A 17633-nucleotide genomic window follows, 5' to 3' on the forward strand; every position below is an offset into this window, starting at 1 on the left:
GGAGACGCTCACTAGCCATGACTGCGAGCCATTGATTGACAAGACTAGAAGCAAAATGCTCAGCTGGTCCAACAAATCACTATAATTCGCCGGAAGGTTGCAATTGATTAAGACTGTCATCGTTGGCACAATGAATTTTTGGACCTCAACTTTTATCCTACCAGCTAAGTGTCTTGATATAATCGAAAGCATGAGTAGTGCATTTCTTTGGTCAGGCTCACCTACACAAAGTCGCAAAGCAAAGGTTAGTTGGGAGGATTTGTGTTACCCTTAAGTTAAAGGAGGGCTGGGAGTGGGGAAATTCCGAGATACTTCAGGTCTTTGCATTGCGACTCATTTGGCGCTTATTCACGCAACCATCCTCTCTATGGGTTTGCTAGATTAGTCATTATTTGCTGCGATACAATTCTTTTTGGGATGTTAGGGATGACTCAAAAGGATCTTGGATATGGCGTAAATTTCTCAAAATGAGGAACATGGCATATCAGTTTTTCAGAGTGGAGATTGGAGATGGTAGTAGTACGCACTTCTGGTTTGATAATTGGATGAGTAATGGTCGTCTGATCGATATTACAGGAGCAGTGAGAATAACATATCTTGGCGTTCGTAGACATGTTCAGGTGTGTGAAGCAGTGGCTCAGTATGATTGGTGTATTCGTGGTAAGATTCCATGAACGTTACAGTAGCATCCTGGCCATTGAGGCACCGTAAAATGATAGTTATGTGGAAGCATGGAGATGATAGTTTTAGAACTGAACACTCAGCGTCTAGAACTTGGGAGCATATTTGAACTCATAGAGACAAAGTGGAATGGAGTCGTGTGGTTTGGTTTACACAGGTTGTACCTCATTTTTCCTTTATTACATGGCTAGCCATAGGAATAGATTATCCACTGGTGATCGAATGAGACAATAGGGACTAGTGCAGGGGTGTGGGCTATATGGAGAGCCGGATAAAACTCGGGATCACCTCTTTTTGCATGTTCTTATACTTACACAGTGTGGGAATTTCTGGCTATACGTTTTTTGGATAAACACATCAATCCAGACTGAAAGCAGACTCTTTTGTCTTTTCAACGAATAATACATGTGGGGTTAGACAGCATTCTAGCGAAACTACTATTTCAGATATCAGCATACTACTATTGGAGAGAAATGAATGCTCGACGACATCATCAAGGCTGGATGACAACATACCAAATGCGCAGAGTGATTAATAAAACTATGAAGAGTAGAATCATCTCCCTTAAGTACCATCCACCGTATAAGTATGGAGGTCTCCTTAGGTGATGGCTGCAACTCACCATTTAGGTTTTTTTTTTTGCACTTTCTTACATAGTTATAGAACTCATTCTTAGATTGGTTGGGATGTAAATAACTTTATGAAAAACCATGCGATTGGATAAGTTAATCTATAATACAACCATCCAAAAGATTGATTAAGATCTCTAATTTCAGAGAGAATATCTTCATTTTTAGTATTTAAGAAAATTAAATTATTTTTATGTATATAAATTTTGTAATTTTTATATTAATACTATTTGCAAAAATCTTTAGCACTATTTATAAAATTTTAATTAGTAAATATATTAAGTAGTTTTATTGTTAACTAATAATTATTTTAATGTGAAATTTCGTATTAAAATGGTTTATTTAAATTATGATTTATTATAGTCAAAATATTATTATATCATTGACTAAAATTGTTATAAAATATATTTTATAAGTTATCTTTACCAGTTATCAATGTAATTGAATTATTTGATAATGTTTTAGTGTAATTTATATAATAAATTTATATATGATTTAGATAAAAATTTATAAAAGCATGTTTTTACAAAATTGCTTAGAACATCTAAAAATGTTGGATCCACACTGGATAGTGGAGAATTCGACATATGTAGGTTTATGACATATTTATCTTGGTAACAATATAGTTTTAGATTCGATCTCTAGTGTAGTTATCAAAATTTATTGTTATCTGGTTAGTTTTGCGTAGAGGAAATATGCATGTTAGGTATGATTTTGTTTTTGTTTTTCAATTTAATAATAGGATCTGTATAATTGATTGCGACTACAGTATATTGTATGAATCTTGAAAAGAGAGGAGCGACAACGATGGAGCTTGCGATTAGGGTTTCACATGAAAGATAATTGTTTTTTTTTTTGGTTTCGTTTTTTTTAGTCACGTTGGTGGATCTGAAGTGTTTTACTCTGGGATGATTATGATTTGGATTTTTAATGTTAAAACCCCTCAACTAAGTTTGTTTTGGATAAAAACTCACAAACTAAGTATTTAATGAATAAACCCTTAGATTAATTTTATTTAATGAATTAAATCATTTCCGGTCATAGTTACCAGTACTACCGGTAACTTTTTAGTTTAAGGGTTTCTACATTAAACAAAACATAAGTGAGAGATTTTACCACTAAAAATAAAAAAATTCAAAATATAATAACATTATCTAAAAATTAATAACTTTAATATTCCAAAATTAGCATTTTAAAAATTTCCTGTAAAATATATGAGTAGTGTTTTTTAAATCAACATTATATATGTATAAATTAAAAATGTAAACACCCAAAAATATAACAAAAACTATCTAAAGATTTATCTATTTTTTTGTATTTTACATTTTTAACTTTTAGATAATTTTTATTACTGGTAAATCTTAAGATAATTTTTATTATATTTTCTGGCTTTTTACATTTTTAATTTATACATATATAATGTTGATTTTTAAAAAATCTAGACTCATATATTTTACAGAAATTTTTAAAAAACTAATTTTGGAATATTAAAGTTATTGATTTTTGGATAATGTTATTATATTTTGAATTTTTTATTTCTAATGGTAAAACCCCTCACTTATGTTTTTTTAATGTAGAAACCCCTAGACTAAAAATTTACCGGTAGTACTGGTAATTATGATCGGAAAGAATTTAATTAATTAAATAAAATTAATTTGGGGGTTTATTCATTAAATACTTAGTTTGGAGGGTTTTTACCCAAAACAAACTTAATTGAAGGGTTTTAACTTCAAAAATCCTTATGATTTTGTATATTTTTGTGGATGTACTTGTTTATATATTCGATTTGAGATTATATATACGGGAAGATCGGATATTCATCTGCGGTTAGATTTGAATGGTTTTGGGTTTTAATTAATTCTTTGTTATATCAACCAAACATGGAATATTTATAGTGTTGGTTTTCAGATTTATAAAAATATTGTTGGTCTGGAAATTTTATACCACTTTTAGTTTGGGTGATGGAAATCAGTTTGTTACAAAAAAAAAAAAAAATATATATTGCTGCGGTTGGGTTCAAAATAGATTTTGTTTTTCTTTTCCGGTTGGAGCGACAATGATTTATCATATCTTATCTGGTGATTGGTTGTATTTGAAGTTTCTCAAAGTTAATGATGAGATCGTATTCGTACATGTAAATAATCAAAATATTTGTACCAACATGTACGTTAATTATTTGTTGAACCTCTCATAGTAAATAAAAAGCTATATTCCTAACTATATATTTATTTACAGTTTACAAAAAAAAAACTATATATTTATATAGTTTAATAAGAAATCTAAATGGAAAATAAGATTCAAATTTAGTTGTGAATGTAAGCAAACATTTGGTAAGATTTTTTACTTCCCATCGTTGGACTTGGAACTTGCCAAATTATGTTGTCTATTTGTATGTATAGACCGGAAAGCTAAAAATTAAAAGCTGCACATTTATCTACATCCATTTATAACAATCTTATCAAAATATATTCTTTTCAGACCCTACTTTCAGAAATAGAGTGTAGAGATTGTGTGGCATAGATGATCTAGGAAAACTAAATGCTATTGTATAGCATGCAGATTATAGATAACGGAAAAAATATTCTTTTGAAAATTTTAGTCTTTAAGATGTAGTAACAAAGTAATCGGCTAAGTTTGGTGTTACAAAAAAAGAAAAAAATCGGCTAAGTTTAATAGACTACAAAAAAGAAATAATTTACTTAATATCTCGTCTTAGAGTTTACACATATCACAAAACAGGCTCCTTTAAAAATGTTTAATATACTTAAAATGTACTAATCTTACCGAGTATCATGAGGAATTGAAATGTTTGATGTCATATGTTGGTATTTTAGTGATTTGATAGGTTACTTTTCATATTTTCGAGATTTTTCCTGAATATATTTTTGAATTTATTTTCCTTATGATATTTTATACGAGTGTTGACGTTTTTCTAAAATGAATTATTATTTGATTTAGTTTTTTTTAAGCATATAACACAAAGCTTTGGTAGTTCACATTCACACGTCATGTCTTTAAACTGATTTCCTGATACCATCGCTAATGTATATATATGATTTCAAAAAATATATTTGATGTTCTACTAAATATCTCATGTATTAAAAATCTAAACAATAAAGATATTGTAACAGACATTAACCTTTTAAAAATATTAAAAGAGATTGCAGCCAATTAATTATATTACTGGATAATTCATGTGTATCTTAAATATAAAACTAATTGTGATGATCATAATAAAAAAAAACTAAGTGGAATTTTATGTACATATTATCACCTCTAAAGCCAGTTTACAAAAAAAAGAAAGATTATCACCTTAGATATTTATATTGAAAGAGTAAATGTGACAAGTGTAGTTTGTAAACAGTATGGAAAGATACAATGAATTTGGAATTAGAAAAACAAAGCACATAAAGTTTTTGCTTCTGACTGCTTTGAACTTCTTTTGGTTGTTTTCATTCAATTTCTTTTTCTTTAGTTGTTTTCAATGTTTTCATTTAATTTTTGTTGTTTTTATCTAACTCATCTATGTGTGCAGACTATATTCTACAATAGGAATTTATGTTTTCTTGTCAATTTATAGGAGTCTATCTTTTATATCATTTTTGTTTTCTCCTTTTGCAAGATTTTGATTTCTGCTATTAAATATTCAGTCCGTTTCATATGAAGTGTTGTTTTAACTTTTAAATTTTGTTTCACTATAAGGGTCGTTTTACATTTACAAAACAAATATTAAATATTTTAGTTTTTACCCTCACATTTAGCTCATTAATTTATAAAATCAAACAAAATCATATATTAAACAAGGATAAAATATAATATTTAATTATTTTTAATCTATGTGCAAAAACTTTAAACGACACTTATTATGAAACGGAGGAGTATCACATTAATTTTTTTTTGATAATTTGTGTCTCCAAAACAAATAAACAATTGCTTGTTGCCATTAATAAAAATTATGAAAAAAAAATAATTACCAAATAGAATTAAAGAGTGTTATTAGCAAAGTTCAAGAAATCTTTAAACAGTAAATTAAGGCGTTGTAAAAGATTATCGATTAGGTGATTTATTCGGTCTAAGCGAAGTCTAGACCCAAACAAATTATTGATTTAGTTTGTTATATTTTACGTTTATATGAGATGACAAAAACAAAAAAAAGAGATATTTTAGTTTTCAAATTTATTATAAAATTACTTTCATAATCATAAATTTATATGTACAGAAAAAAATTGTAGATCTGCACTAACATTATTACTTTATTTAACATTATTACTTGATTTGTCAAATTTAGACTAATTTAAATTGATTTATATTGATTTAGATCAATTTTAACCAACTTATAATTGTTTAAACCGATTTTAATATATTAAATTAGATTTAAGAAAATTAGTTATGCTAGGATCGATTTTTCGCTTAAGCACTAACTATACCAATTTTTAGAACATTCCCGTAAAATTAAAATATTTTTTTTAATCAAAGAATAAATAAAAACTTATTCTAATATATGTTTTCAAACAAACACAACTTCACTATTTCAAAGTTTTTTTTTTGCAAAAATAACTCATGACTTTTTTGGAAATTTTGTTTGCCCTATTCATCCCATCCCAAAAGTTTGAATTATTTACGAAAATGAAATTATTATTTTTTATTTCAAAAATGGTTGTTTTACTCAATCATCCTCATCTTTTCCTTTTATTTACAACATTGCAATTGTCACCAATAATCTTATTACTTATACACACAACCACCATGAACAAACAATTTTGATCTCTAAATGCACCTAAAATCAACATTTACATCTTCATAATCTTATTACTTATACACACAGACCATTTCCTTTTCACTTCCTCTTTTCTTTCATCCTAAAATCCTAATTTTTTATTTCAAAATTTATAAACTTACCAGAATTACTCAAATTCATAATTCTTGGTTAAGAACGAGAGAGTAACTTTCATTAAGAAGTTATGTGTGCTTGGAGAAGCTAAACATGAATCTCATTGGATCTAACAATGATTTTTGAATTCTTTTAGACTTAGAAACCTTAGGCTTTATTCTTGACAAGTTCGGTTTCTATGACTGGCACACGATTACTAGACGAATTCGCACATGCAGTTCGATCTCGTGTTTTACTGTTTCAATTGAACTACGTTCGGCTTGATCCTCGAAAGGAGTACGTAAGCAGCCTTTCATAAGGTTCTGTCCGAAATCAATCAAAACTTCTTTTCATATCTTTTTCGTTTGTTGTAATCGAACTGCGACTCAACTAGGTTTAAATTTTTTGGTAGCTAGAACTAGAGAATTCACTGACAGCTCTTGTGGCCGAAGCATTTATAACTTTTGTAATAATTGCAACGCTCTTACGCAGATTCGAAATAAATATCTACTTTCTCTATAAATTTGTTTTGTTATCTTTTCGTATTTTCTGCATTTATTTGATCCATTGTCGTTAGATCTCGCAGAGAATCCAGGACCTCAAGGAAAATTAGGGTTTCCTGACTTTCCTTATTTTACGGAAATCGACAGTGCGAATTTCGGTTCCCACAAGAAGTATATGATAAAAGTGTTGAATCTTTTTCAATCTTCATCTATTTCGTCTCTTCTCCTTTGAATTTCCTTTTATAGAATGTCTTCCCCCTAGCTAGATAGTTCTCCTCATTTTATACTCCCTCCCTTCAAATTCATACATGTTTTAGCTTTCTCACACATATTAATAAAACATATTAAATTTCAACATTAAATGTATAATTCTAGTGAATATATATATTTCCCATAGTTTTAAACCAATAAGAGCTTAGTGAACACAATTAGCTTTTTTAAGTTTACAATTAATCATTATTAGTTGATAAAAAGTAGATTGAAAACACACAAAAATGTATCATTTTGAAACAAAATATTTTTCTAAAATATGTATATTTATGAAACGGAGGGAGTATAACATTTTTAGGTGAAGACAATGTCATTATGAACATAAATTAGAATAAACAATTACTCTATATGTTTCAAAAAGATACATATTTTAAATATTTCACTTATAATAAGAAAGTACATTAAAATTTAATTATAAATGCATTGTTTTTTGTGAATAGTAAATTTCCATAATTTTTAGTTAATAGAAATTCAATAAATACCATTGACCTTTTTGAAATTTATTATTCCCTCCGTTTCAGAAAGATGTTTTTTCTAGGAATTTTTTTTTTCAAAAAGATATTTTTCATGTTTTCAAAGCATATTTTGTCAATTAATAATGAAAAATTTTGTGTTTCAAAAACATTAATTGCATTTTTTAAAATTTTATTGGTTTAAAAATATAAGAAATATAAAATTACAAAAAAACTATGCATTAATAACTAAATTTTAATATGATTTCTTAATAAGTGTAAAAATCATAGAACATCCATCTTAAAAAATGGAAGAAGTACTAAATAGGATATTAAAAATTAAAAAATATTTTTTTTAATACAATTTTTTTTCTAGAATGTAGATCTTGTCTAAAAGGAAAGGAGTACATAGAATGATTAAGAACCATTGATCAATATCATTAACCAAGACCATTGACTAAGACTTTTGACTAAAACTTGCAAGTTTTTGACTTGACTATTCATGGACTCCATATGATATGGGTCTTTCGTCTTTAATGTGCTTCTTCTAGGAAGCGCTAAGTTTTGGATAGCCGGATCGGATTTACAGTTTAGACTGGGGAAGAAACAGAACTCCAACACAAAATCTAAAGATTTATTCGGTTGATCCAAACCCAATCCATACAGCTTTTATGAGACTGGGTTTCGTTCAGTTTATTGGATTATGTCTATTTGCACATACTAGTTTTTTCACATACGAATAACTAATGTAAAATTGTATTTTTCTTGAATTATAAGAATCACAAAGGTATATCATATCATATGGACAGCACAAATAAAAAACCGTCGATAAATTTATGGCCAACTCTTTAAGTCTAAACCTCGAAGGCCGTATTTTAACATAGTCTGATAGTAATGCCACAATAGCCAATACATCACATTAATTAACTGAAAATAATTTAGTTGACTGATAATATAAAATGAATATGCAGTAATATTTTTAATTCAAAATTAACATATTGGTCACATATACATATGAGTGAGTGTGTACGTGGTTAGACACTGAAACCATTCCTCTACCAAAACGTCTTCACCTTTTCAACTCTTCATCTTCTTCATTTCTCATTCCAAATAACATCTACAAATTAAAAAAAAAACTAATAGAAAATAAAAAAAATATCAAAACGCAAGGAGATAAAAATGAGTGACGGTAGAGTCAACAACGCAGATCAACAAGAACAAGAACAAAACCTGGTCAATGCACCGGTCAAGCGATCCCTCGGCCTCCTCATCACCACTTACGGCTGCCTCTTCGTCGGCTCCGTCGCCTCGAGCCTCCTCGCGAAATACTACTTCGTCCACGGTGGCTCGAGCCGGTGGGTGTCCACGTGGGTCCAATCCGCCGGGTTCCCACTCCTCCTCGTCCTTATCTACTTCCCTCACTTCGTCTTCAAAACAACTAAGGGCCGTCCCTTCACGCGCTTCACACAACGCCATCTCTTCTTCTCCGTCGTAATCGGACTCTTCCTCGGTTTCAACAACTTCCTCTTCTCGTGGGGTACCTCGTACCTCCCTGTGTCCACGTCATCACTTCTTCTCTCGACACAACTCATCTTCACTCTCATCTTGTCCGTGATCATAGTGAAACAGAAAGTCACTTTCTCAAATCTCAACTGCGTTGTTCTCTTAACGCTGAGCTCTGTTTTACTAGCTCTCGGTTCGAGCCAAGATAAACCGGCCGGTTTAACTAAAACCAAGTATTTCATCGGGTTTTTATCCACGATCGGAGCCGGTTTACTCTTCGCGCTTTACCTCCCCGTGACAGAGAGGGTCTACAGGTCCGTTTATTGTTACGCGATGGTCATGGAGATGCAACTGGTTATGGAGTTTTCAGCCACGGTTTTCGCTACAGTCGGTATGGCTTTCGACGGTGGGTTTAAAGAAATGGTTAAGGAAGCGAACCAAGTTTTCACTAAAGGACCGACGGTTTACTGGACTGTTGCGATTTTAGCTAATGTGGTGACGTGGCAGCTCTGTTTCGCGGCCACGTCAGGGATGGTTTATTTGACGTCTGGTATCACCGGAGGTATTTGCATGACGGCCTTACTAGCTATGAATGTGATTGGAGGTGTTGTTGTTTACGGCGATGAGTTCGGCGGCGTGAAGATTGTATCAACGGTGCTATGCATTTGGGGATTCTCGTCTTATGTATATGGGCTTTACGTGAAGATGAAAAAGGAGGAGAAGAAGGAAAAGGAGGAGAAGGGATACACCGGTGTAAAGACGGCGGAAGACGGCGGAGAGATGCAGGTGGAGATGGGTAAGGTTAAAAATGACGACGTGGCGGCGGCTGATGAAAGGGTTTGATGATGATATATGTTTGGGTAGTATCTTTTATGTGTTCTTTCTTTTTCTCAACTTTTATTTTTATTTTTAGGTAATGCATTTGCTTTTTTGATTTTCTTTTTTAAGGTTTCTTTGTTTTTCCTCTTTTGGTTGTTTTTATGAATTATATCTATCAATGCACAAAACTAGTTATGCACCTTCAACTCTCCAAGTGTGTGAAGGTTTCATTGTCGGTCAATAGTCATCTCTATAATGTATACTAGATCTTGACCCGCCCAACCGGGCGGGTATTTTATTTTATGTTTTTAGTTTTTTTTTATTTATAAATGATATATTTGTAATATTTAAACATAAATTTAGATTGAAAATTAACATTTGTAGTTATAATAAAAATTAAAAATTTAAAAAATATTTTGATATAAATTTTAAATTCCTAATTAAAATAATATAGAGATGGATCATATTTTTTTCCAATTCCAAAATCTTAGCATTCTTAATAACAAATAAAATAATTTATAAATACATAAAATATATAAACATATTTGAAATTAAAATAAATTTGTTAAAAAAAATCTTACGCCATTGTTGTTTATTTCTATAGTTTGATCCGTGGCCGTATAAATATTTGCTTTCACTTCAATTTTTTTCTTTGTTCTAATGATAATATATATATATATATGTAAATTAATATGTATTACATAATTGTTAGTATAACATTTTAAAACAAAAATTTTATATATTACTTTAAATAATTATATTATGTGATTTTAATCGTCTATTATATCACAGTGTATCATATAAAAATCTAATATTTATAACTAATTGGACTTATATTATAAAAGTGTTATACTAACAATTTATAGATAAAATATTTTATATTTTATCTATATGATATATAAATTGATTTTGATGTGTGATTTTTATTTTATTATTTTTATTAATAAATATTGGAAAAATATTAAATGTTAACAAAAAATCTATTAGGAAATTTATTTTGGTTAAGATTTATTCTATTAAAGAAATCTATTATTTAAATTAGAAAAATACATTAAATACTTAAATCTATCATTTAAATAAGGAAAATACAAAATTCTCTACTATCTTTGTTACCAAACAAAATTTAATTTTTTTAAAGACTCTTATCCCTGTTACCAAACAAAAGGTTAAAGTACTTCTACTTTAATAAGATAGATAGATGTATGAAATTACGCATTATTACTCCCATTTAGTACTACTAAATTTTATAGATTCATTTGACATAACAAAACCAAGTAGCGAAGCCAAAAACAAAAAGAAGCCAAAAACAAAAAGAGAAAAACTAAGATCTTATGGCAATTGATCATGAGACTTTTGATCAATTGCCATTATTTCCAATATTGCAACAAACTTTCCACAACACTCTCGAGGAAGAAAATCATTTAACAAAAAGGAAAAAAAATCATTCTATAATGTGGCATGATTCGCTTTCTTTTCCTCCTTTTAGGGCATTTACTGATGAGAACCGTTTCAACAGCAAATATATTACTGTTATACTATAAATTATTATGTTGACAAAAAAAATACTATAAATTATTAATCAAAACTTTGTTTATTTTGTAAAAAAGATCATTAACACATGTATATCGTGTTTCTCATAAGAATCTCATCTTCTTCTCTCTTATTTTATTTATTTATTCATTATTTTGAATTAAAAAATACACATTTAAATATTTTGGATGAAATATTTTTAGCTATGACTGGCCAAAAAATCTGAATCCAAAGAATCAAACTGAATTCGATTTGAGAAAGAAGTACCGAATCCAAACCGAAATTATGAAATATCTGAACGGGTTCAAAATTTTGGAATCTAAAGAATCAAAACCAAATCCGACCTGAACCGAAGTATTTTTAGTATCCGAATGTATCCGAAATAAACTTAAATACCTAAATATATTGATTATTTTAGATTTATTATATATTAAAAAACATCCAAAATATATAGATACTTTTAAATTGTCTAAAATAATTGAAACTATATACAAATAGTCAAAATTAAATATCTAAAATAGCTAAAGTATACTCAAAACATCAAAAATACTTAAAAATATTACTATTAAAACAAAAATAATTTTTATCTACTTGCAAGTAGAGCATTTTATTTATTTAGTTTCTATTATTTCGAGATTATATAACAATTAATTCTTTTATGTGTTCTTTCTTTTATGTGTTTTTTCTCTTTCTCAACTTTTATTTTTATTTTTATTTTTATTTTTAGGTAATGTTAAATGCTTTTTTGGTTTTTTTTTCTTTTTAAGGTTTGTTTGTTTTTCCTCTTTTGGTTGTTCTTATAAATTATCTGTCTATCAATGCACAAAACTAGTTATGCCCCATCAACTCTTCAAGTGTGTGAAGGTTTCATCGGAGGTATTTGCATGACGGCCTGTTGCGATTTTTGCTAATGTGGTGACGTGGCAGCTCTGTTTCGCGGCCACGTCAGGGATGGTTTATTTGACGTCTGGTATCACCGGAGGTATTTGCATGACGGCCTTACTAGCTATGAATGTGATCGGAGGTGTGGTGGTTTACGGCGATGAGTTCGGCGGCGTGAAGATTGTATCAACGGTGCTATGCATTTGGGGATTCTCGTCTTATGTATATGGGCTTTACGTGAAGATGAAAAAGGAGGAGAAGAAGGAAAAGGAGGAGAAGGGATACACCGGTGTAAAGACGGCGGAAGACGGCGGAGAGAAGGAGGTGGAGATGGGTAATGTTAAAAATGACGACGTGGCGGCGGCTGATGAAAGGGTTTGATGATGATATATGCTTGATTGAGATAGCCGTTATGATTATTAGGAAGCCAAATAAAAAGTAGTATCTTTTATGTGTTCTTTCTTTTTCTCAGCTTTTATTTTTATTTTTAGTAATGCATTTGCTTTTTTTTGTTTTTGTTTTTCTTTTTTAAGGTTTCTTTGTTTTTCCTCTTTTGGTTGTTTTTAGGAATTATCAATCCACAAAACTAATTATGCACCTTCAACTCTTCAAGTTTGTAAAGGTTTCATTGTCGGTCAATAGTCATTTCTATATTTATTTTAATGCATTGTAAATGTATGAAATTACGCATTATTTTCTTCTGTAAAAATGAAATTACGCATTATTACTCCCATTTAGTACTACTAAATTTTATTGATTCATTTGACATAACAAACCAAGTAGCAAAGCCAAAAAAGAAAACTAAGATCTTATTAAAAATCGATAAAAATCGGGAATTAATTCACTAATCGTCATGAGACTTTTGATCAATTGCCATTATTTCAAATAATCTTTTTCTTTTGCACAAACTTTCCACAACACTCTCTAGGAAGAAGTCATTTAACAAAAAGAAAAAAATCATTCTATAATGTGGCATGATTCGCTTTATTTTCCTCCTTTTAGGGCATTTACTGATGAGAACCGTTTCAACAGCAAATATATTACTGTTATACTATAAATTATTAATCAAATTTTTGTTTATTTTTGTAAAAAATCATTCACGCATGTATATTGTGTTTCTCATAAGAATCTCATCCTCTTGTCTCTTATTTCATTTATTTATTCATTATTTTGAATTAAAATACACATTTAAATATTTTAGGTGGGTTGACAAAAAAAATATTTTGGATGGACGCTAGACAAAAAATCTGAATCCGAATAACCGAATCGAACCCGATCCAAAAAAATAGTGCCGAATCCGAACCGAAATAGATTAGATATCCAAACGGATTCAAAATTTTGGTATTTAAAAAACCAAAACGAACCCGATCCAAACCGAAGTATTTTGGATACTAGAATGTATGCGAAATTCCGAAATAGATTATATACCTATATATATTAATTATTTTTAGATACAATGTATACTAAAAACATCCAAATATATATAATAATTTTAAGTTATCTAAAAACTTGAAGATATATACATAAATAGTCAAAAGTAAACATCTAAAATAATTAAAATATAGTCAAAAAACCAAAAATACTTAAAATATTTATTTACTCTATCCAAATAGTCAAACCAAATCAATTTATATGTTAATTTTAGATATTTTGACACATGTTATTCAAATGTATATGTAATACAATATTTTGTTTATAGACTTTAAGAAATTTAGTATATAATAAATTTTAAATTTTAAAAATAATTTAAATGGGTTATCCGAACCCGAACCGAACCCGCAAATATCTGAACCGAACCCGAACCAAAATTTGGGGCTGAAATCTTTGACCCCGAAAACCCGAAACCCGAATAGATCTGAACCGAAACCCGAATGGATATCCGAACGCCCATCCCTAGACATGCTTTTAGTTAGGCTGGGTAAAAATTCAGATTCGAAGAATCAAACTGAACCAGATCTGAGAAAGAATTACCAAATCCAAATAGGAATATATTAAATATCCGAACGGATTCAAAATTTTGGTAAAAGAACCAAAACCGAACTTGATCCGAACTGAAGTATTTTAAGTATTTGAATATATTCGAAATAGACTTATATACCTAACTATATTAATTATTTTTAGATTTAGTGTATGTTTAAAACATCCAAATATATAAGTCTATTTAATTATTTTACCTCAACATATAAATTGGTTTGATTTAAATATGTGGATAGAGAATCAATAATTATTTTAATTATTTTTGGTGTTTTAAATATACTTTGACTATTTTAGATATTTACATTTGACTATTTATATATATTTTCAATTATTTAAACCAACTTAAAAGTATCTTATATATTCGGAATGTTTTTATATACATTAATTCTACAAAAATAATATATATAAGTATATAAATCTATTTCTAATACATTTCGATATCCGAAATATTTTGGTTCGATGGATTTGGTTTCAGTTTTCTAAATACCAAAATTTTAAAATTTAATCGATTTCGGTTCGGGTTTGATGCTTCTTTTTGGATCGGCCTCGGTTCGATTTTTAAGATTCTGATTTTTTTTTCCCAACTCTATTATTGACATAAAAAACAACATATTTTATAAAAATATACACTCGCACGGGCGTGCGGGTCAAAATCTAGTATATATTATTTGTCAAGTGATTTTGATATATTTCTTTTTCGTAATCATCTTGATCAAATAAACGTGATATGGTATATTAAAATTATGATATGGTTTAAGATAAAATGTGACATGGACAATTACATTTAATGTTTATTTACATTTTTGTAAACTTCTTATAATATGGAAATAAATTATACATCATCATTAAAGTAAATCTATTCAATAAATAATTTTAAAATATTTTAAATTTTTTAAAATATTATTTATAATTATACAACAAAGAAGTATTTTCACATTGTTTTACATTTTTTTTAAATATAATTTTTTAACCGTAATATTATTAACTTCTTTTTATATATCTAAAGATTCTAAAAATACTGTTCATTTGTAATTTTTGATAATTATACATATTTATATCAAATTTTAATTAATTTTCTACAAATTAATTTAATATATTTTTTACCCAAAATAAATAGATAAAAATCTATCTAATATTATAATTTTAAATATATGCATATCTATTTTTAAGTATACTCTAAAATCTAGACAAAATTTATTGTTTTATCTTAATTTTATGTTCAATTAAAGCAAAATTTATATTACAATATTGGTAAAAATAATAAAATCTTGAATATTAATATAATTCTATTTTAAATATGTTTAAAATTTAAAAAAATTATTACTGCACATGGTGCACGAAAACACTTAGAGGGTGTATTCAATTTAACATTTGATTTGATTTGGCTTTTAATTGGGTTTTAGATGATTTCAATAAATTGCAGAGATTTATGTGATTTTTGTTAAACTACTCTAGAATATCACCTAAAATCATGATTTGAGTTTTAACTTGTTAAACTAATTTCTGTCCCTATCAAAGATTTTTTTACAAATATGGATTATTTATTTTGGAGAATTGATCTGAAGATGGAAACTCATCAGTATTCTTGGATTCTATGGTATATTTGGAAAGGAAGGAATAACAGGGTTTTCAGTAATTTAAATGTTGACCCGAGAGATACTTTGAAATTGGCAGAGACAGAATCAGCACTATGGATTGATGCAAAAAATGCAGATACACAGACTCTGGTACGACAAGCTGAGGTAGCACCACAAACGGCAATTCCAGGCCGTTGGTGTTTCATAGATGGTTCGTGGAAAGATAAAGACAGATTCTCGGGCCAAGGTTGGTATAGTACTTTAGAAGGTTTTGACAGTTTGATGGGAGCACGGAATATCAGAGCGAGTCTCTCTCCCCTTCACTCGGAAGTAGAGGCTCTAATATGGGCAATGGAAAGTATGAGAAATTTGTGTCAGTTCAGGTTACGTTTGCAACGGATTGTTCCCAATTGGTAAAGATGGTTTCGGAACCAGAGGAACGACCAGCTTTTGCAAGTTATTTGGAAGATATAAAGATCCTCAAAGACGGCTTCATCAACTTAGAGATTATTCATGTACCAAGACAACATAATATGCAGGCGGATCGACTAGCACGAAGTGTCAGGACACAACCGTCTTTTGTTGTTCACATGGATGCAGAGTTACCGGCATGGTTTTCAAAGACCGGATGAAAGTGTGTTTTTACGCTGATGACAAAAAAAAACTAAGAAAATTCACCCAAACACCCTAAAATCACTTGAAAACTTTAAAACTCCACAACTTAAAATATTTTCAATAACATTGGATTTTAAAATACTTTACGAAATGTTAAGTTCAATAACAGTGAATTTCAAATGAGTTTTTAAAATTCATAATTCAATAACACTGAATTTGTCATTTTAATATAAATCACCTAAACCTATCAGTTGAATACCCCCCTATAATTCATTTGTTTGTGAAAGTGTGATAGATCTGAAATTGATTAAAACATATCCTTTCCACACACACACTCAAGGAAGAATGGTTTTTTTTTTTTTCTTTTTGTTTTTTATGTTTTTTTCTATTTTGATTTTTTTAAAACTATGAATAATACAACAAGATAACACAAAAGCAATAGCATGATTTGCTTTCTTCTCCTCCTTTTAGCTTCGATTTATTTCTAGAGAGACAGTTCTCGAATTGTTGATTTAGCAAGATTTGCCCTTTTCTCTCTTTTACAATTGCGCGAAACTGTGATGAATATTATAAACGATGATATCAGAAGAAACAAAATTTCAGTATACATGTTACATCCAATAGGACCAATACCATAAAAAATTATAAAACCTAAAAAAGGAAAAGTCTTGTCGTTTATGGGTCACAACATACCCAAAAATAAAAAGAAGTGATCACGATCTCTAAGATTCATATTAAAAAAATATTAATGATGATTATCATGATTAATTAGAGAGAGATTAGGAGAAAAAAAGAGATTAAGAGAAAAAAACTTTGAATGGGTGAAATAAAGAAGAGACATGCTTAATTGATGATGATGCAGCTTGGCATTAACTCGGTGTGGATTACTAACATTGTCTCCTACTTAATGCTCCTTTAGTTTTTGTATTTTTCTTGGAGCACTTTCAAATGAAAAAGATTGTTTTCTTCTTATTATCCTTTTGTGTTTTAAATAAGGCTTATGACTCTTCACTTACTCCCTCTGTTCCTAAAAATAGGATTTTCTGGATTTTATTTTTGTTCCATAAAGAAAGATTTTCTATATTTTTAAGGTACTTTTGTATACTTTTGAGGTACTTTTGTATACTTTTGAGGATCATTAATTATGAATATTTGAATTGATTAAATTTTATTGGTTGATAGTTATTGGAAATTGTATAAAACATAAATAGTAAATTAAAGTTGGCAAATATTTATTGTAGTCTTAATAAACGTGAAAACTCTAGAAAATCTTACTTTCAGGAACGGAGGGAGTATATTGTAAACCCTTGTGAATTTTATAGAGC

At 29.0% G+C, this 17633-nt stretch overlaps 1 protein-coding gene across 1 annotated transcript; it reads left to right on the forward strand.

Moving 5' to 3' along the window:
• Positions 1-8475: 8475 nt before the first annotated feature.
• LOC108830521 (probable purine permease 4) lies at positions 8476-9933 on the forward strand. The gene has a single exon (XM_018604115.2). It carries the CDS (start codon positions 8585-8587, stop codon positions 9749-9751), a length of 1167 nt encoding a protein of 388 aa, XP_018459617.2. The 5' UTR covers positions 8476-8584; the 3' UTR covers positions 9752-9933.
• Positions 9934-17633: the final 7700 nt, after the last annotated feature.

Source organism: Raphanus sativus, chromosome 1 (assembly GCF_000801105.2).
Source record: "Raphanus sativus cultivar WK10039 chromosome 1, ASM80110v3, whole genome shotgun sequence".
Lineage (NCBI taxonomy): Eukaryota > Viridiplantae > Streptophyta > Magnoliopsida > Brassicales > Brassicaceae > Raphanus > Raphanus sativus.